General features: G+C 37.9%; 1 protein-coding gene across 7 annotated transcripts in view; it reads right to left on the bottom strand.

The window, feature by feature from the left end:
* Positions 1-22,562, bottom strand: part of PTPRC (protein tyrosine phosphatase receptor type C) — a 122,035-nt gene that overhangs the window by 62,818 nt on the left and 36,655 nt on the right. For 4 of the 7 annotated variants that reach the window (XM_036825922.1, XM_036825929.1, XM_036825936.1 and 1 more), the window contains exon 3: positions 6,664-6,690. In XM_036825922.1, the coding sequence (XP_036681817.1) occupies positions 6,664-6,690 (27 nt within the window). Of the gene's footprint in view, positions 1-2,899; positions 3,098-6,663; positions 6,691-22,562 lie in introns of all 7 variants that reach the window. The other 3 variants (XM_036825895.1, XM_036825902.1, XM_036825913.1) reach the window with 2 other exon arrangements.

Genomic DNA, 22,562 nt, shown 5'->3' with positions numbered 1-22,562 from the left:
CATATACTCTTTATTACTAGCAAGAAGTTTTCACTGCAGAATTATACTTGCCTAAAGTATAAGCAAACATATAAAACCCTCACTAACCCCCTGAACAGGTCTTTCCTGTATTCTCATAATTCTCATTCTTTATCAATTCATCACTATTACAAGGACCTTTGTTAGGTGCCCTCTTGGAATAGGGGTAACTATGAAAGTTTGAAATTCCAAATCCATCCACCAGCAAATGCTACACTTGGAACAGTGGTTGGATTCCCTCACTCCGTACTTAGACGGTGTTCATGCGCTCTTTGTATTTGCACAAGTCTGAAGGAGCCACAAACTGGACTTGACATTCCTGCCCAGAGCAGGGGTGAGTGCAGAGAGGCAACTGCAGGTCTGCGGGAGCCGGCAGGTGAGGCTTCTATGCTGATTAACCTCTAAGGTAGGAAAGCGAGATCATTTCATCAATATCTCCCCATTGCAGGCAAAAATTTTAAATGCCAGGAAGTCATAAGGAGCAAACTGTTATTATAGTTTACCAAACTGTGAAACGGCCCAGTCTGTTCAAGTGCAAGTCTGCTCGTCTTTAAGTTCACCTGACAGAAGGGTAGCACCTGCGTGCTCGTTTACACATCTCGGAGCCTGTCTGGGTTGACGCAGCCGTAGGTGGCTCATGTTTCCAGATGGCTTTTGTGACTTCCGGGTCACTATGAGCTTTTGGAATTCTCCATCAACTCCACCACTGAAAGTGAGGACATTTCTTTGTAGGCAGAATAAGCAAAGAATCCCCCAATATACAAGAATCTCTTACACATCACAAGGAAAAGACCAGAAAAATGTGCGAGAGATGTAAGAGACAATGGCCAAATAGTATATGCAAGGATGCTCATTATTATGAAAAAGAGTTTAACGTAAATCAAAGCATAAATCAAAATGAAAAATGTTTATCATACTGGCAGAGTTTTAAAAGATTGATAATAGCTAGTGTCAGAAGTGATATGAGGAAACACACACACAGAATTATATGCTGAGAGTCTGGAAGATAGACAACTTTTTAAGGAGCAGTGTTTGGGGAGAGTGTATTTTCGTTGTGTGTGTGTGTGTGTGTGTGTGTGTAATGCTTCTATAATGCTGTTTTGCAACACGCATACATTAATTTTATAAAGATAATATTACAAAATCAAATTTAGTGTTATGTATGTGAATGCTTACTGTAATAATTTTTTTAATTTTTGAAATGGTGTATATTATACTGTTACAAAAATGGATTGAGGCATATTTTTCCCCTTCATATATTAGTAAGCAAGAACAATTTGATTACATTCCATTCCACAATAAAAATCAATCATAAACATAAAATAAATAACACATATAGGTTTTATCCCAGTAGAGAATTGAAATATCACCAAGATTATTTTCCAGAAAAGAAAATGTGTTGTATTGTTTGAAAGCATAAGAAATTTTCCAAGCTAATTTTATCACTAGTATTATTGAGCCAGAGCAAGTTAGTATTTTTAAATAATTCATCCATATGTCCAATCTATTTCATTTTAAACCTTTTTTTCTTGCACTTTGCTTCATATGTAAATGTCTGGCTTTAACATTTTCAGGGGGAAAAATTGGGGAAATAAAAAGGTAGGAATGTTGTATGGGTGTATTTATGCATGTGAGGTGAAATGTGGAAGCTTTGAAATAGAAAACTCTGTGTGATGTTATTCAGTCAATAAAAAAGTTTAGCATGAAAAGTTCTACCTAGCCATCAGTTCCCTCATACACACATTCCTTTTGTTAAAAGGAATTCAAACACTTGCAATGTTTAGATAGGTGCCAGCCACCTCCGCTGCCCTATGGTAGCAGGGAAAATGGGATAAAGATTAAATATACATTACTGTCATTGATATAAAAGGCACTGAACATTTATTCAACCACTTACCACAGCCAATAAAGTTCATCCGGATGGTACTCAAAACACTGCGTGTACCCATCACCCAGGAATGTGATGGTGTTACCCGTGCTTGCATTTCAAGCTAAGATTGATGACCTTATTGAACAAATATCTCAGTCTTTTTAAACAGAACATGTCTATTAACTAGTTTGCCTCAGAAAGTGGCACACAGCACATTATTTAGGAAAAGGCGGGAACAAATCTCAGGATGGTCAGTTTGTGTACCAGATACGCTTGTGGACCTAACATTAAACAGAAAACGAGTGGATCTATGGTGTCCCTGGGTTCTAGGATCATCAGAGGTTTTCCCCAGGAGAAATACCTCCCATGTCACTCTGATATTTTGCTACGAACAGGACCACATCATCTTAAATTCTACCGTTGGGACTCACAACCCTAATTAAATATTTTTTTTTAAAAAAACAGTGCAAATATCCCTGGAAGAAATCCAAATAGCAAAGCTGAATTATTAATCCTCAGTGTGGTTTTTTAAAAAAATAATAAATTGTCTGTCTCCAATAATTTTCTGATATTGAGGATCTGGGATTGAACCAAGAAAAATTCTACTTTGGGGTAAAAGCCGGGGAGTGCGAGACCAACAAAGACCTGAAAGAGGACATTCTGACCTCCCCGGGGCTACAGAAAACTTAGGTGAGCGGGAACCAGGAAAACGATGCAGCACGTGGGGATCAGAGGACCCCGAGAACCGCCGCTGTCCCCCGTCAACACACCCTGATTTTACTTAAGGGGACTTCCCTCCCACCCCCTCTCCCTAACAACAGTTTTCATTACTTTAGCCGGCCAATATTTCATTAACACCTAGATGCTCTACGTTTTACACACTTTAGTAAAATCTCACACGTAGAAACTGAACATAATTTAAACTGTTCTGATAACTTTAAAATTTAAAAAGAAAAAACAAAGAGAGACAAGTTTTTCCCTAATCCCGTCTCAGTTAAGATCACTGCCAACCTGTCACAGCAGGAATACTATCATTATCCCAAGAGTTCAGGGATACTTCGGTGGTGCTACTTTCTGGACCAGGAGGAGGCGTGGTCTCTGAGGAGTCATTTCCTCGTTCAGAGATGCTTGCGAGTGAGAATGCAGTGGTGTGAGCAGGTAAGGGATCACCTGGAGGCAGAGTAGAGGACTCTTCTGCTGTGTTCAGTCCTGTCACATTCATGGGAGATGGAGGGGGGAGAAAATAAACATGTGAGTCATACCCTGAATCGTATCATCTGAGCCGGCTAGCTCCCCGGCCCATGACTGCACGTACATAAATATACCTACCTATACGTGTGCATATACACACACACCATACAGATATGAGTTATGGTGTGTGTGTGTATATGGGGTTTGTGTGTATTTGACAATGTGTACACATGTATGCACATGCATATATACACAAATATAGATGCATCCAGAGGGATAGATGGACTATATAGACTTAGTCAGAAAGCAAGCTGCAGAACAGGGGCTAAAGGTGAAAATGGGGAAATGAGGTGAAAGCAGCTGTTCCCTGCCCTCTTCTCACTTCACTGGTGGATTCTCAACTGTCCAAAGCAATTGGGTTCAGAAGGATGAAACACCAGGCGTAAAGATGATTAAAAGAAATTGTGAAAGATTGATCAACGAAGAAAAGAATAAAGAAAGATAAAGTTGGAAGGGGATTATTAGGAAGGCTAGCATTCCAGGAGAAGAAAATGAAAGACAAGAGTTCTAGACGCACACACTGATTTTTTTTCTTTATCAATCAAATTCAAACAAAGCAAAGACCAAGCAAGAGACTGGAAAACAAAATGCACAAACAAATATACAGATGACGCAAGTCTACAAAAATGTTTTTTTCATGATAAGCAAAGAAACACAACTTGCGATACTGATATAACTTTTTCCCCAGTTTCAGTTCACTTCAGGAAAAAGAAAACTGTGGCAAGGGAAAAGAAAACTGTAGCAAGGGGGTGGTGAAGTATGTCTGTGCACAGCTGAGGTGAGCACACAGATGGAAAGACCTGCCTGCACAGCAAATGAGCACCGTGTACTAAAGACCTTCACATTTGTGTGCTCTCTTATTCAGAAAGTGGATTTCTTTATCTCGAAGAATGGGGAAGCACACCAGTTTAAAGAAAAAACATGTTGTGCTCTCTGAATATTAGGATTATAGAGGTTCATTTTTTTCTGAATTTTCTGTTTAACATGTGTTTACTTCTATGAATAGCAAATTTTGTTCGGCAATATCTAATTAATAAAAAATTGAGTTATATCACAAGCATTTTAAGTAACTCAGTTCAAATTGAGTTATATCACAAGCATTTTAATTAGCTCAGTTCAATAAGTTATATCACAAGCATTTTAATTAACTCAGTTCAATATATGGGAAAAGGGAGAGAATGGGGGGCGAACCAGAAAAGGAGCAGAAGTGCTAAGAAGGGCAGAACTAAGAACGGAAATGGAAGATCACTGAGTAGAGAATTAAGAAATGGAAACAGAAACGACACAAGGAAGTCCCAGCTTTATTCATTAATGTTGAAGGTGATGTGAAATCCATTTTTACTAAGTACCTGTAAAACCCGTCTGAGCTGCATGGAATTGCCTCGACGTCAGTGTACACGAAAGATCACAGAACTATTCTGTGATTACAGAAATCCAAAGAGATAGGACAGCTGTTACATGTGTTCTTTTCCAAAGAAAAATTCCAATCCCTGAAATTTCATAGCCTAATAACTCACAAATAAATGTTTTTATTAACAAATTTTCACCCATAATTACATGCCAACATGTTCAACTAAGTAACAAGCAAGTGGTGTCTTCCTGTCTTCAGTGTCAAATCCTAAATCTAACTGTAGTGTTCTCTCATCGTTACGGTATATACTGAGCAAAAGGAGGGGAGGTGGGTTGGTGGGGGAGAGACTGGAGGGAAACAGGGATGGGAGAGAGAGAAGACGGAAGGGTGGAAGGAGCTTAAAATTCTGTCCAATAACATTCATTCACATTCAACATTATAGACGACCAATTATTCGTTTACTGTTTTCAGGTTAAACTAATTTTGGTGTCGGCAAAGTTCCAATGATCTCATTTGCTTTGAGGAAACTGTTGCAACTTTCTCCCTTTATTACCCCCTCCATGCTTTTGCTAGACTTGAATTCCAAAGAGGGAAAATCACTGCAAATATCTCATATAACAGTGCTTTACTGTTTTGAAGAGTAGCATTCCTAAGGATTACTTCTAGTCAAGAGCAAATTCAACTCATGGTGTATGAAGAAAGGGTGTTTGGAGAACCACCCTCCACCTAGAAGCCTCAACATCCTTGCAGACATTCTAAACCTCCATGCACGTTCCCTCACTTCATGAATAAGAACTGAATTTAGGATGAGAAAGCATGCTTCAGTTGCCAATTCCACATTGCCCCTGTGCTCCCGCTTTGGAGAGATACTGGTTTCCACTGATCACATTCTCCTTAGCAGTATTTGGGAGAGAACGTTCTGATTTGCATTGGGGGCCACTATTTTAACTTACCTGGTTTCACCATTTGGGGGCTTATTGTGATCGAGTCTGGGCAGAGATCAGGACACTCTCTCTATAAGGTGAGGGTCACCTACTGTTTCAAACCTTCAGTCCCCTTTCTACTCCCTCCCATTCCCCTTCTGCAAAAGTAACCTGTTTCTATGGTTGAGATGAATTTACTCTTCTGTAAAAGGTGGAGATGCTGAGTTGCATGTCATTAGGTGGCATAAACCAATCACAATCTGCTATGCGTCAATGACTTCAATATATTTATAAAACCTCTCTGCCATGGTAGAGTTTCTCTAATAATCCACTTCTCAGAATATTTTGAATGTGCCTCATTAGAACTGTGCATTATAATTGTTAAATCAGGGTTATCTTAAGGGTTTTACTTATCTTCTTAATGCATAATGTCAACCATATGATTAATCAGGACATCAATAATATACTTTCAATAACAATATCATTTAAGTGGTGTAATTTATTTTTAACCAGATCTAATTTTTCTCTCTTCTTTGATACTTGATATATATGAATTTATTGTCAGCATCTTCATTGCTTAAATTTATCTCAGGATTAGGACACTTGTTAAGACAATTCAGTTGTACAATCGAATTTGGAAATGATTATTACAAAATATCTCAATATTGTCAAAACTTTTCGCTTGCAGGAATTTATAGATATATAAAGTTACATTTAGAATTCTAATTTCTCATATAGTTCCGTAACTATGAAGTTTTGCAATCTAACTAAAATAAATTGATTTAATTATAGTGGTAAAATTTAAAAAGAGATTGGAAACCTGCTATGTGATTAACTGTCAGGTGTAAGAAAAGCTATAATTTATACACAATAATACATCTACATATAAAAATATGTTCAGGTAGTTATCAAACTTTATATCTTACAAGCAGGAATGTTAAGAACAAGAGAATGTCAAGGACTACTCATGATTATAAAGTTGTCCTTAGAAAACGATTTCACTAGAAAATAATAGAAAATTCTCCGCGATGAAGAGTGGCCCCCGCTTGCCACAACTAGAGAAAGCCCTCGCACAGAAACGAAGACCCAACACAGCCATAAATAAAATAAAATTAATTTAAAAAGAATAAATGTCGTTAGGAGGAGAAAGCTAATCAATAGTGGCTAACATTTAAAAAAAAAGAAAAGAAAAGAAAATTCTATCAATGTTAAATATATAAACTTGGCAAGAATAAGTAAAATGTAAATACCTTGAGTGGAAGAAATGGTGTCTTTTCCTGCAAAAAGGAAAACAAACATCTCTTAGAAAGTTTCAAACTTCATACATACATATGTAAATATAAGTTAGATTTCTGTGTATATACATATGTATATACAAACAGCATCCCTATGTTAATTCACATTCACAAAGTGACAATTTTCAGTACATTTTACCCCGGTGAAACCATAGTCCTTCTCTTAATATCATGCTTACAAAGCCCAAGTATGTCAAAACTATGCTATTAGTTTTTGAATTCTCAGGTAAAATAAAAATAATAGAAAAAAAAAAGGAGAGCTTTGGAATTAATTTCAAGTCTGCAAAAGACTTTGAAAAGACTTCTGCAAAAATTTTCCCAAATGCATTCCTTTATTGAGATGATGATTATTGATTGAGTACTTACTATATTCTAGACATTATGCCACATTCTAGGATAGAATATGATCGAGTTATAGAAATTCTCTGCCCCCAGTGAGCTTAGTTCAATGTGAGATATAGAACAAAAAAAAAGAAAAGAGAGAAAGAAAGAAGAAAGGAAGGAAGGAAGGAAGAAAGAAAGAGAGAAAGAAAGAAAGAAAGAAAGAAAGAAAGAAAGAAAGAAAGAAAGAGAAAAAGAAAGAAAGAAAGAAAGAGAAAGAAGGAAAGAAAGAAAGAAAGGAAAAGAAAGAAAGCCATACAGTGTGATGACAGACGAGCGGAAATGTGATACAGAAACAAATATGAGGATCACCTAATTCAGACTCCCCGGGTTGGTGACTGGCTGGTGGAGGAGGTGTTAGAGAGGGTTTCGTGGGTACATTTAGTCTGTGACTTAAAGGATTATGGACAGCTACCTTAGTCCTAGAATAAGAAGAAGTTGGGATTTATCTTGCAGGCTTTAGCCACCGGCAAGAGGTGTTAAGGGGAGGTCTAATGGAGAAACATCTCAATTTTCGACCAGTCTTGTTATGAAATGGAAGATAGATTATCAGAAGGCAAAGCTGGGAACAGGAAAATGAGGAGACTTAAAGAAAGGCATATGGGAAGGATGATGTCCTACGTGAGGAAAATTGTACCCACAACTCAAAAAAAAATGGGATTCATGAAACGCTTAGGAAGTAGTCATCAAGGTTTTGTAAATCTTTGAATGCGAGGAAGGAGGAGGAGGAGGGGTAATTGGAAAGACGTTCAAGTTGGTAACTGAACATCCTAGTGAACTGCAGTAGGTAGACTGTGGACGCTTTCACTGAGTGAAAGAAGAAAGAAAAGCAGGTGGGAGAGGAGCATCTGATACGCCTGAGACTTCATGACCTGCGTTTTTGTCCCTCCTCTTCAGCCAGCTTTTATCTTTCTATCCCATATAAAATGACTTTTTTTAAAGTTTTTATCTTCCTGTTCATAGTCTTCCCTTTTGTCTCATTTATTCTTATTTCCTTCTAAATAAAGTTCTTAGAATTGTGTTGATTTGTAAAAAAAGTAATAAGAGAAATAAAATATCAGCATATCAGTAACTAACATCTTGTGTTTTAAGATGAAGAAAAAATAGACCTCGCGGTAATTGTTCATAAAGAATTTAGCATATTGCCACATTCAAAATATTCAAGTTAGTTTAAGTGTATGAACACATTTCATAGAATACACCCCTCTTCTTTATCTGAGAAATATATAAGGTTTTAAGTTATCTAAAACTATTTTGATGTGCCCCTTCTCGGTATAAACACTTAAATCCTTGGAACTTCAGACAATTTCATTTGACTCAGTCGGGTCCAAGAAAGATGTATTGTTTTGCTGGCGTGCTATTAGTGGCTACTTTTGAACATGATGAAGGCATGGTCCTTTTCCCTGGAAAAGCTCATAACCCATAAGACATATAGACAGAGATTTAATCTTCAGGGGTCTGCAAAGACATTTAAGTCATAGATGTACTTTATTATGACTAATAAATAAAATCCCGTCCACCTGAGGTCAGCAAGAATCACACAAGAGGAGGATGGGAAGGAAGAGAAGAAGCTTTGGCTACATAGCAAAGAGTCTTGCATATAATATGTGGTCCACAAGTCATTACTGAATGATTCTGAGCATGAGTAAATGCAAGGGAGAAATCAGACCTGAAAACAACAGCTTTGGGACAAAAGCCAAGAGTGAACATTAGAGACTAGGTAAGGAGACTGAATTTTTTCCTGAGTGACGGAATCAATTAATATAGAGGAAAAATCAAATAGTAGATTTGATGACAGAGAAAAGAGAAATCTTAATGGTACCCATACTAGCTCCATCACTAATTCCACAGACCACTATAATCTATTGTTCTGATCTATTAATTTTTTGCCACTAAAATATGTAACACAAATGACATGGAGCATTTTATAATAAGGAATTATAATTTATCACATATTTATTGTGGATATGAGAAAAGAAATGATGGGACAATGGGGAAGCTATTTCTTTTTCATCTAAGAACTATGAATACTAGAATAAATATGCTAGAAATGTTTCCAACCAGTAGACTACTTATCAGGCCACATTTGTGTCAAAGGTCCCAGCGATACTCATTTAATTCCAGCTCGTTCGAAAGCAATGCATTTCTTTAAAGGAAATAGACGATGTCCAGTATTTTAGTCTAAGTTTGGAAAAGGAGAGCAAGGTAAGTTACCAAAATGAAGAAGACAGTTACTAGAGATTTGTCTTTTTTAAAGAACATTTCAGAAATAATATTTTATTACTAATTGCTAATGTGTATTGAGTGTTTACTGGGTACCAGGCAGTACGCTAAGCCTTTTGCTTGTATTTTCTTTCTGAAGCATCACAACAACCCACAGGAGCTCAGAGAAGACGGATGCCTTGACCGAGCTCTCAGGGCTGGTCCAGGCTAGCCAGGGCTTGACCCTGAGCCCGTCTGACTCCTCAGGCCATCTCTCCACCCTCCGGCATCCTGCTTTCCCCATCAACTTGGCCCTCTAGCCTTTCTCTCCATTTGACCTTTCAGCCAGGAAATTCTTTTAGCCAGTGTTTTAGGTTCCATAGAGATCAGTGTTTATGAAAAGCTCAGAAGCTGAGTAAAAAAGCATCTTAATCAGGATCGGACCTCAGAGTAAATGACTCATAGTGTTACAAAGGCTAAAATAAACTTGACCCTAAATATAGACATTCAGACTAAATTATAGTTTGCTGAGTGAATGCTCTCTGTATGGTACAGACCAATATCAGAAAATTCAGTGGTGTGTCAATTTAGCTTACTACAAGATATTATTTTGACAGGAAAGGCAACCAAACAACAGTAACACCAACAAAAGAATTACAACTCACACATCTCTTGTTTAGCTGTGAAGAGGCTTCTGGAGCTTGAGAATAGAATAATAACATATCTGTATATCTATATATCTATAAGTTATCTGTACCTATATCTACATATTTCTGGTCTAATCATGGTCTCATATCCAACATTTCCCCAAATCCTTTAACCTTCAATGCAACAAAATTCAGCATCCATGGAAAACAACATAATATCTAAACATTGGTCACACTTCCTTTCTTCTCTGTTCCTGTTTACTTCCCATAAAAGCTTCTCAGATTGAATATGCATTTTCTTTTCTATCCATTTATCTCAGAATCTGATTCTAAATTCATCCACTGAGTGATTTTTAGTGTATTAAAACACAGATGCTTATGTTTTATTTCATTTTCTTTATAGAGTATTACACACACACACACACACACACACACACACACACAGAGCCTTCTATCTTTTTGAAAGAAAATTCCAAGCCCTCGGCAACACAGTTTATACTCAGTGTAAGACTAAAACCGCTTGTTCTCATGGTCACAAAATCCCTGTAAGCAGATTTGCAGTCTCTGTAACACTTTTAGTCAACATGATAAATCATGTGAAAATTATTTAGGCACTCAAAAAATAGGATAGAAGCACTTGAAAATAAAATTTTACAGATGTGAGCCATTCCCAAATTTAAGCCAACATTTTAAAGAAAATATTCAGGCACTACAGCAATGTAACTGGAAATGACACTTTCATTTCCATAAGCTAATCCACTAGACTACATACATTTTAAAAAAATATTTCAATTAGATTTTAAAACATCAGAAAATTAACTACAATTCGGAAAGTAGGAACACATATAAAGACAATCTACATGAAATAGACTAGTTATAAATCTAAGTAATATCTAAAGGACATATCCACCTCCCAAATAATCTGCTGACTTTTATATTAATGTACACTGACAAATACTTCTGCAGAGACTGTCTCTCCACACAAGATAAAGTAGCGGATGGGGATTCCCTGGTGGTCCAGTGGTTAGGACTCCCCGCTCTCACTGCCGAGGACCCAGGTTCAATCCCTGATCGGGGAACTAAGATCCCACAAGCCCCAAGGTCCGGTGAAAAATAAACAAAAACAAAAAACAAACAAACAAAAACATGGTAAAGTAGAGGATGGGTGAAGTTACTTAAATATTTAGAGGAGACAATATTACCATATGTCTGCATAATTTGTCAATGTCTCATCACATTTTGTAGTCCTTCAAGTGATTTCAAGTGTCCGTTGCATTTCAGACATTATCAGCACGTTAGCAAAATCGTAGACAGAAGGGACTGTGCTGAATTCTCATCACCAAACAGGAAGACCTGATGAGACGGGTTGTATGAGGTATTTAACTATGTCACGATCTACCCATTTGGCTGCTGGGTTTGGTCACAGAGGGATCTGCTCGGCCAGCGGAGTTAATGTGGTTACCTCTGTTGTCTGATGTAGGTGGGCAGCCCTGCTGTCTTTATACCCAAGTTTATGTATGACTAGAAAGCAATCATCTACCGATAGTGGAGTCAAATAGACCTGGAAAAGCAAACAAAACATCTGCCTAAAGCACTTAATAACTAATGTACAATAAATACCTATTTAAAATTAGGAGATTGTATTAATATAAATAGCATTACAATATGTGTAGACATTATATGCGAACAATACTGGGAGGGTGTGGAAAACAGGTAATGAAAAATACGTGAAATAGCGGCAAGAATTAGGAGGTCACAGGCTTAGGGTGTGACAGTAAATAGAAGGTGTCAGGATTTCTCAAAGTGTGAACTGCATTGAATGGTCTCTTAGATTCTACACACACGTCACGTCCAATAAATATAATAAAAAGAGCACTGTTATATATCTTGTGTTTCTATATATTATCCCTTGACTTTTACTCCTCTGGGGATAATATTTTCTACACCATTTTTAAACATACGTTAAGTGCCTGTTTTCATTATTTAGACAAAGGACTATTTAGAAACCTTCCAGTAGGTGGCACCATAGCACCAAAAATCTGCAAATCATTTCCCAGCGTTATAATCCTGCTGTTGTGAATCACCCGTGGAATTGACTAGGTACATTAAACAAGTGAAAATGTAGTTAACAGACCACTTGATCTTCAGAGCTGTGTTATTCTAACATGTGTCTTGTTATTGAATTTACCTTTCCCAATATGTTTCTTTTACAACTCAAAATGTTCAAGTGATTGCAAATCAAAGCTACCTTGAAGTTGCACCCCTAAGTCCCCCATCAGAGATTTCAGCAAAAACTAGGAATCAATTGAGTGAAAATGACATTTCAAAAGACATGCTTAGGCTTTGAATACCAACTGTTCCCATCACCACCACCACCCCGACCCCCCACTTCCTCAAAAGGAATGGAACACCATTTCCAAAGGAAATTAAATCTGTCTAGTTCAGCAAATCTAAGAAAAGTACAAGGACAGAAGGGTGAAACAGAAGAGATGAAATAAATGCTGATTTTCAGCATCCAGCCTAAAATGAATGGTCTCATGTTTTGAAGGTTGAGAATGCACACCTGACCTCCATAAACATAAAGGCAATACAAAAATGGAAAAAGCAAATCAAGACAAAAAACACAGGTCAACTAAAACAGATATGTATGGTTTTCCTTGCTTACTAAGGCAGGATAATAATAAAGCAGATAAATAAAAATAAAAGGATTCTACCTTTACTTATTCTGTAAATGTGATATATGGTCCACAAACAGCAAATCTAATAAATGCATCAAATTACCAAGTATCTGTGGAGTAAGCCCTTTGTGCAAATGACAAACAAAGCATTAGCTGGATTTCAGAGAATCATAGGAAGTAGTCTTTCCTTCCCTCCACCAGTAAATATAATAATTATAGCAAGAGTTTTCTGAAATGTTATGTATCAGATACTATGCAAACCTCTTTACATGTTTTTGCCCGTAATCATCCCAGCAAGTCAATGAGTTAGAAATTATTTTTCCTATATTATAGGGAACAAAACTGATACTTCAAGGAGCTTGATCAGTCACACACCTAGGAAGTGGTAGGTGTGAAGTAGTCTATCCAATACTAGTTTTCTTATGCTTCATGCAGGATTTGTGTTAAAACATTGCTTATATTGTTATAAGTGCCTGGAGTCCTGTAGATAAAATAGTTGCTGCTGACCACCAGAAAATAATTTTAGACATTTCAACTGGTATAGAAACATAGGATTTTAATATCTATTGACATGTAGCTCCTTTGATGGATAAGGAAACTAAGGCTCATTGAGTTTAAATGCCTTTCTGATTTCACGCAATTTAGTAAGACCCATGACTTATAAGCTCCATCAATTACGACAGAATTTCAACATACCTATTGGGGAACCTCACTCTTAAATACAATGGGCTTCCAAGAAACTTAGACTGAAGGCTCTAAGAAGAAGGACAGAGACCAAGATAAACAGAAGACAGACCTGGGAGAAACAAGACAGTTCAAGGAGAACACAAACCACTAAAACCAACTATAATTCATCTTCTCAGAAATGAGACAACATTGCATCCATGAACAAAACAAGGGGTATTAAAAAGCAACATTCCAAGAAGAAGAAAGGAAGTCAATGGATACCGGCTAAAATCTTTGGAAAAAAGAAAAAGAAACTGCAGAACAACAGACAATACCATGTAGAAATGGTGACATATCTTTGTGTTTGTGTTTGCTTCTGGAAAGATGGGGGATGAGGAGTAGGATGGGGGCAAAGGATTGTCTTACTATAGAACTTACAGTCCTGTGTAAACTTTCCACACACACACACACACACACACACACACACACTTGAATAAAAACACAAATAAGAAAGAAAGGTATCAATTTGTAAAATTCAGTTAAGGATAAATAGGGCAAATGCACATGGCCTTGGAGTGGAATAAAATTTTAAAATTCTTAATTTTTTCAATACAGCAATCATATCTAGCTATCTAGAGGTTGTCATACTGAGTGAAGTAAGTCAGACAGAGAAAGACAAATATCATATGATATCGCTTATATGTGGAATCCTAAAAAGTGGTACAAATGAACTTATTTACAAAACAGAAATAGAGTCACAGATGTAGAAAACAAACTTATGGTTACCAAGGGGGAAAGGGGGTGGGGGAGGGATAAATTGGGAGATTGGGATTGACACATACACGTTACTATATATAAAATAGATAATTAATAAGGACCTACTGTATAGCACAGGGAACTCTGCTCAATACTCTGTAATGACCTATATGGGAAAAGAATCTTAAAAAGAGTGGATATATGTATATGTATAACTGATCCACTTTGCTGTACAGCAGAAACTAACACAACATTGTACATCAACTCTACTCCAATAAAAATTAATTAAAAATAAATAAATAAATAAACCAATCATATCTAGCTGTCTCCCAAATAACTGTCATATGCCACATCACAAATATTCTTGTTCACACGTGAGCACATGTGAGTATACACACATCCACCTCTAAAACTAGGCGTGAATTTATATGTCTTTCATATTTGGCTTAAAACATGCTATCAATTTTAGCCATTGTAATTAACTAACAAATAACAAAAAATAATAATAAATGCAAGATGACCATCTACAAAAGATTGGTTATTTTGCCTTACTTTCTATCTTAAAATATGTGTCTGTAAGTCATGGGGGGAAAGAAAACGAGATTATCACTTCTTGGGTATTGAAGGCCAACCTGGAGTCTTTGATTCAGACTTGAATGTCTTAAAATGTCCCATAGTCAATTTTTTTTCAGAAGTATTTCATGCTACATGTCCCCTGGAGAGATATATAAAGTGTGTTAATATAGTAAAGGCAAAGAGAAAATTTATGCAGCTTTGTTTAACCCAGAATCTCTCAAAAGCATTTGACACAAACGCATTTTTTTTCCACGGACATTCTGTGGACGATGTGATGGATATGAGGGCCAGGAACCCCAGTGATGCTGGGTTGTACCAGTGACGTGCAACTGTACACATATACCCAAAATACAGATTAAATCAGATTAAAAGTCCTGGGCTCCATCTCTGCGAATTCTGATTTAGTACATTTGAGGTGTGCAGGGATCTGTGGGCTGGTATTTTCTTAAAGCTCTGGTGGTGGTGATGGTGGGGAACCAGGGTTAAGAATGATAGGTGAAAATACTTCCTCACGCATTGACTCCGTAAAAACATTTCTCAGAATAGGTTTATTTATGTATTAAATGTCTTTTTATTTCTTATGAAAAAGTCTATTTTCCTTTATTGAAATCCAGGGATAAATACCACATTTATCAAATATACTCGAGATAGCAAAAACTTTTTAATTGTATGAATCTCTTAGTAAGCATGCTTTTGTAGCTCTTTGCTTTCTCTAGGATAGGGTAAGATCGTAGTCAAAGAAATTCAAAGAGTCATCGAAGGATGTTTGCACAAGTCATGAAATTGTTTTACAAGTGTCTTTAGTACTATTAATAGTTTTTACTATTTAATAACTGAATCCTGTGTGAATGGCACTATGATAAATAAATGTACGTATTACTTCATTTAATCAGAAACCCCACAAAGTAGATGGCATTGTCCTCTTTTTACAGAGGAAGGCTCAATAAATAAATCTATGCAAGGCTAAAGAGCTCATTGCAAGAGGAGTTTGGTTTTAAATGCAGATCTGACTTTAAAAAGCGCCACACTTGTTCAGCTGCACACTGCCATGAGGGAAACGTATGTAACGCTAAATCCAGCAGTTACTCTAAACAGACCCAAAATGAGTAAAATATCACGTGCGGACCATCAAAATGGGATTCAGAGTAAGTCCCACATTGAGATGCGTTTTTAAAAAGTGCAAATTAAAAGAGGTAGATTCTTATTTAGAGAAAAGTTGGAGGGCGGAGGAGCTGGGAAGGCGGGCAGGGGATGTGAACAGACCTCAGACAAGCTAAAACCGAGCTGGGACCTTATCCTTCAGTATTTTTACCCAAATCCTCAAGGAAGGAAAAATAGAACACGCCTGAAAATGGTTTACTGTTATTACGGGCATGCTTTAAAACTAAACAAACAAACAAACAGAAAAGACTGTGCTGATCAAACCTACAATTCCTAAAGCAAGTGGGGTGAGGGAGAGAGACGGTGGGCAGGTTCCCTGCTGGCGGGTAATTGAAAGCTGGGGGCGGGGCTGCGCGTTGACTCAGTTCTGCGTCAAGGTCAGTGCCCGGCAGCACCATCCACAGATTTTTTTTAGACGAATCAGGAGTGAAATCTAAATCATCCTCCTTTTTTGGTGAACTAAATACAAGATAACAAGCGATAAACAGAAGATCCACGCTAGACCGTAGGGAATCCGCCTAACCAGCTGGTCTTCCGTCTCGCCAGCGGCAGCCCAAGGTCGGCCGAGGCTGCCCAGAAGGGAAGGGAAATAAAAGCAGAGTCCGATACACGCGCTACTAACTTCTTCTCATTTCCCCTTGCTGAAATCTCCGAACAGAAACACTCGACTGACTTTCAAAATCATTAAAGGAACCGGGCCTAATGGGAAAAGCTCCCCTTTCAAATAGAATAGGTTTTCAACACGCTCTCCTCGCCAGCCGGCTGTTTGCACAGCTCAGAGCAGCCTTGGTGGCTTTTCTGCTCTTGTGGTTTCTCCTCCTCGGGGTACTTCTGTTTTTCTCTTTCTGAGTCTTTATAGGAAAGGAAGAGGTGTAGTTGGTGCGGTTAAGCGCACAAGCCTTTGCAAATGGTGCAGCGGGTTGCCATGGCAGCGGCCACAGCAGACCCATCTCGGAGTTAAACCACAACTTCTCTAGTTTATGGTGAAGCCGGCTGATAAGACAATGAGCTCCTGCAGCAAAACTGAAGTTCAGGGTGATTTGTTTTTGTTTCAATGAAAAGGTGTCTCAGAGAGAAGGTTGAAGATGAGGAGGATGATTTGTTTCACTTGGAAGCACTGCGTTTTGAAAGGCATTTGCAAATCATATTTTAATGAGAAAAAAAAGTTAAATCCAATCGTCTCTTCAGTAACGTTAAAAAGTCACCCTCTCTTGGGCTCGCAATGAAATTGGATTCATTCATTACATAATGCAACTTGGAGAAAACAGGTTCCAAAGAGAAAAGTAAGACAAACGTGCTTATTTGTAAATAGAATCCACACTCCTTTAACCTCAAGATTATGAAATGACCAAACAGAGCGGAGGTGAGGATATTTCACAAAGTACACAGCTCTTTATCATCACGTACGAATGTTACTCTCCCACTATGACATACCACATACCACCCTTTGCAAGCAAATGTTCTGAGCTAAATAAGTTAAGTGACTTCCTTAATATCACACTTGAAGTCTCCTGAAAGTTCACGCCTGAGAACACAGAAACGTACAGGTGAGTTTTGCTACCTTTGCCATGTTAACCGACACGCTTCAGCCCTGGTTGGTAACCATTTTCCATGCTGAGTATTTCTACCAACGGTCTTAGGTCTTAGCTAAAGATAATTAGCTCACGATATAGAAAATATTAAAATAATATATGAACATCCATAAATTATCTACCCTGGAAAACATCCATAAATTATCTATCCTGGAAAAGGTCATGAGATCATTTTTAGTGAACATTTTCAGAAAGATTCATATTGGGTCGGTTTCTCGTGGCTTTTTATGTCAGGAAACTTCTCTCTCTCGAGTAAAAAAAGGAATGTTTTTGGAATACCTACTCTCCTCGGAATATCTCTGTGTGGTAAGTGTTATTACGCTTGTTTTAGAAATGAGGAAATGAGGAGGCTGACAGTTTGAATAAATTGAATTCAATGAATACATAAAGTGATAAGTAACAGTGCAGAAACTCAAGCCCAGGCCTACCAGGCACCAAAGCTCTTGCATTTTTTTACTAACCACATAAGGCCACCTCCTGGGAGTGCAGGACACAGAGTATCTATTTCACTTTATTCTCAACTTTGGTACATAGTCCATGAATATCTAGTATCTGGGGTCTGGGCTTCTTTCCTTTTCCCTAGTCTGACTACTTATCCTATCCTATTTCACCAACCTTTATACTCAGTTCTAAACTGTGACTCCCCCTTTCCCCATGCATTTTATTATTTTGGCCACGCCATGTGGCATGTGGGATCTTAGTTCCCGGACCAAGGATCGAAACTGTGCCCCCTGCACTGGGAGCAAAGAGTCTTAACCTCTGGACCACCAGGGAAGTTCCCCCCACCCATGCATTTTAGATACTGCCACGAGTCCACTTTTACAATGTACTGATATGCTTTGTTCTTGCTAAAATATTTTAGTAGAAGATTCCAGAATCTTTACTATTATTATTGAAAGTCCTTCCCAATCCATCTCCAAGTTGCCTTTTCAATAACATTATCAATATTCGTAAATGAAATCACTTATTTCATTTCAAATTCACTTCAAATACAATTTATTGTCACCCAGTAGGGTTTCAGCACACGCCGCCTCTCTCCCTTTCAGTTTAATTTTACCCTAGCCTGGGATATCTTTCCTTCTTTTAATGACCCTGATTCATAGCCATCCCCAAGACTTGATTCAAAATCCAACTTCGTGACAATTTTCCTGGTCCCCTCAGGCCACCAAAGTCTTCTAACATTTAGAAGAATAATAATGTGTAGCACTCTTGGGGATGCATATCATAAATCGACTTATCTAGTTTGTTATCTCTTTACATGGAATGTTCCAGTTAAGACCATAGATGTTTGGAACCAGCACAGGAGGGCTTGAATCTCTCCATTGCCACTCTCTAGCTGTGTGACCTTGGAAAAGTGACATACCCTCTCTGAACCTCAGTTCTTCTCCCGTTAATCTATAATATCTGCTCATAGGGCTGCATGGCTATTAGGTAAGACAATGTCCGTGAAGCCCTTAAGTGCACTGAACCCTTAGGTAATCATTGAGCCCTTCCTCACTTAGGAACTCAAAAAATGATACTAATCACTGTTTTTATCATCATCACCATGATTATCACCTTTGGGCATTTGACTTGTTAACTCTGTTTGTGTTTCTTAAAGGTGCTGGTGAACCGTCATCCCTTGCATTTTACACAGTGGCTAGTTTATGGAAGGTAAATAATAAATATCTTGGGTTGTAGTCTTAGTATATTTTGTACTTGGTAAGACAACTTTGAGCAATATAATTTTGAAACTCATGGTAAGATATGGTATGTGTAATTTCTCATTTCATAAGATGAAATGGTATTATGGTTCCTCTTGTCATTCTCATGTGCTTTCGAATTTTCACATAACATCTCTATTTATGTCATGCAATGAAGAACAGAATGTAAAACTATACCCATAACGAACTGGGCTTTGCATTGTATTCACACTGACCTGGTTTTGAATCCTAGCTCAGCCAGTTAGGACCTTGTACAGGCTAAATAATATTTGTGAGCTTTGTTCTCCTTGTATGTGGAGACAGAATCACCACACCTAGTGTACGTACAGGTACATAGGAGGATTCGATGGAGTAATACTTGCAAAGGGCCTCACAAAATAGACAGCAAGCACACAGGTGATGTTGAGTAAATGTTCACTACAGTAACACCCATCTATCCCTCTGCCTTTTTCACTTAGTGGCCGTCAGTGGTCATAATTTTCAGATGAGAGTCAGGAATCCAGTGGTAGTTAAAACTACCATTTTAAGAGGCTCTCAGGGCTGAACCTTCTGTTTATTTAATTGGCACACAAAATCTCATTTTATTTTTCATTATGGGTTGAGTAAGAATCTATATGTGCCTACTGTCTTGAATTATGAATGTTTGCAGACTTTTTCTATGGTTAATGCAACTTGCGCTGGGCAAGAAAGGAAAGAATCTGAGTTACACACCCAGGATATAGCATTCCGTGTTCCCTTAGCTTGGATGTGCTTTTCATATCCATTGCTGTGTTTTCTATATTCCTTTTGCATGCCCCCCATCCCTTGGAGGGCTTTGAAAAAATTTTATCAAAGCAAGGCTTATGAGTGACCATGAAGATACCAGACCTCAAAAACACGTGGTTTCCCAATGACCTATCACCTGCGATTTCTATCTCGGGGCAAGCAGTGGAAACGGCTGGGTCCCATGGGTTCTGAATCCCAGGTGCCCCTTTCCAAAGGTGCTCAGACACCAGCGCCATGCTGTCTGGGACCCAGCTTCCTGGCCATCACCCAGAACACGACTCCAGAACCCCTCACGCACTGACACAGATCTTAAGTTTGACAATTGTACAAAAGAACGGACAGGCACGGCCTTTTTCCAGACTCACATTCAGCTCACTGTTTCTCCTTACCGACGGGCTGAGGCATTCCCCAAAGTCAAAAGAACACCGTAGGCTTAGGTTCAAGCTATGATAAAATTGTCACCCTTTTAAAACCTCAGGACATGGCTTCCTTAGGCCTGAGTCTTTGACATGTGCGGTGCCAGCCTGGGTGCCCAGACAGCACGTCAACTCTCCATGTATTGAACTGAAACTGGTTGGACTGAATCAAGTTGTTAAAAAACACAACCACAACGATTACAACATTGGAGGGTGGATGTGCAGTGGCCTAAATAAAATGACTTGTTACTGGTCTATTTCTCATTGTAACCATGTCTTTTACTTACTTTGCACACTGAGGTGCAATTTTAATCTCACAGAGCATCCATAACCTCGAGTTTGAGGTGTAGTCCTCAATTTTGAAGTAGGAATGATATTCTCGTCAGTGGCACAGTTCTGGAATCATGCTTCTCATAAGCTTTAGTGACCCTTTTAAGTGAAATCAGCAGTGACAACAGAAATTAACCCACCCATTTTAGAACCAGGAATGTAGCCACTGGGAGAGCATTAAGGGTAGGGATGCTTGGGGAATTCCCTGGTGGTCCAGTGGTTAACACTCCACACTTCCACTGCAGGGGGCATGGGTTCGATCCCTGGTCAGGGAAGTAAGATCCCGCAAGCTGCACGGCCAAAAAACATACATGTATAAATACATATATGTATATGTATATTTATATATATATAATAAAATAAAATAGGATAGGGAATGCCTGCCTTCCTTTTGTAGTGATAAAACCGTCCAGGGAAAACAGACCACGTGAGTTTTGGATTATCAATTCATTAACATATTTTCATGGCTTATACCTAATTTACAGAGATAGAAAAATAATTTTTATGCCTGATCTATGACAAAGGAAATCCAGATCTTGGCCCAGTATGTCATTTAATATCATGGAACAAAAAGCATACTTGGGCTGAGACCATTCTTATGGGAAATCTCATGAGAAGCTCATAGATTTATTGTCATTTTTTTTTACATCATTTTGTCTCTTTATGAGAATCTATTCCAGTTGATCCTAGTGAGGGGGAAGATGAAGTCAAAATTAGGTAGATTCTTATGGTTAATGAGATATTATCAATGTCATATACCTTTTTAAAGAATGAAAGTTAAATGTGAATGAGATAAAGGTAAATTTGAGGCACATTTAGTGAGAAAGTGCTGGGTTTTTTTTTCCCCTATAATAAATACTTCTTTCACAGCCTCTCGCCTACCTCAACAAAACTACATTTTCTTTAAAATTTAGACTTCTGTTTCTCACAAAAATTAATTCCATGTCAAAAAACTACAGTTCTTAAAGTGAGTAGAATTGAGAAATATTTAAAGTTTTCCAAGGATGACTGGAAAAAAATTGTTATAACTGAAATCATGCGTTCAGATTAGAGAAACAGTTAGGTGAAATTCACATGCTATATGACTGTTAATACATTATTTTATAGAATTATGCAAACTAATGGGGCACTGCAGAGTCTCCAGTAATGGAGTGGGAATTCTGATAGTGTGGTTTTGCAGCATATGGTACAATTAAAATTTGGGGTAAATTAAATACAGTCACTTTGGTGTATGCATGGGGAAAGGAGTCTAGAAGCGTATGCCTCATTATGTCAACTATTAAGTATTATCAACTATTTACACTATTATCCATCTAACTCACACATTTCTGTGTCTATATTGTTATCATGAATCTATTATATTTGTAATTAGAAAATTAATATTAATCGTGTGTGTCTGAGAGAAATTTATTTAAAACTACATTTAATCTCTATCTTTTCTGCTAATTGGTTTTGAGACAAAGATTGAAAAAGTATAAACAGGAACACAGCAGCTATGGTTTTAGAAGGTAAGGATCACATTGTACGATACCCTAAACTTGTGGATGCTTAAATAATGTGCTGATATATTTATAATAAATCAGAACAGTGGACCCATTGAGTATCTTAGAACACATAGCCACGTCTTTTAAAAATGAAGAATATGGGGCTTCCCTGGTGGCGCAGTGGTTGAGAGTCTGCCTGCCAATGCAGGCGACACGGGTTCGAGCCCTGGTCTGGGAGGATCCCACATGCCGCGGAGCGACTAGGCCCGTGAGCCACAATTGCTGAGCCTGCACGTCAGGAGCCTGTGCTCCGCAACAAGAGAGGCCGCGACAGTGAGAGGCCCGCGCACCGCGATGAAGAGTGGTCCCCACTTGCCGCAACTAGAGAAAGCCCTCGCACAGAAACGAAGACCCAACACAGCCATAAATAAATAAATAAATAAATAAAAGAACGTGCATTTCTTTAAAAAAATGAAGAATATGAAATGAAGAATTAG

Source organism: Balaenoptera musculus, chromosome 1 (genome assembly GCF_009873245.2).
Source record: "Balaenoptera musculus isolate JJ_BM4_2016_0621 chromosome 1, mBalMus1.pri.v3, whole genome shotgun sequence".
Taxonomy (NCBI): Eukaryota; Metazoa; Chordata; class Mammalia; order Artiodactyla; family Balaenopteridae; genus Balaenoptera; species Balaenoptera musculus.
The sequence above is the reverse complement of the archived record's forward strand: the minus strand, read 5'-3'. Positions and strand labels throughout refer to the sequence as shown.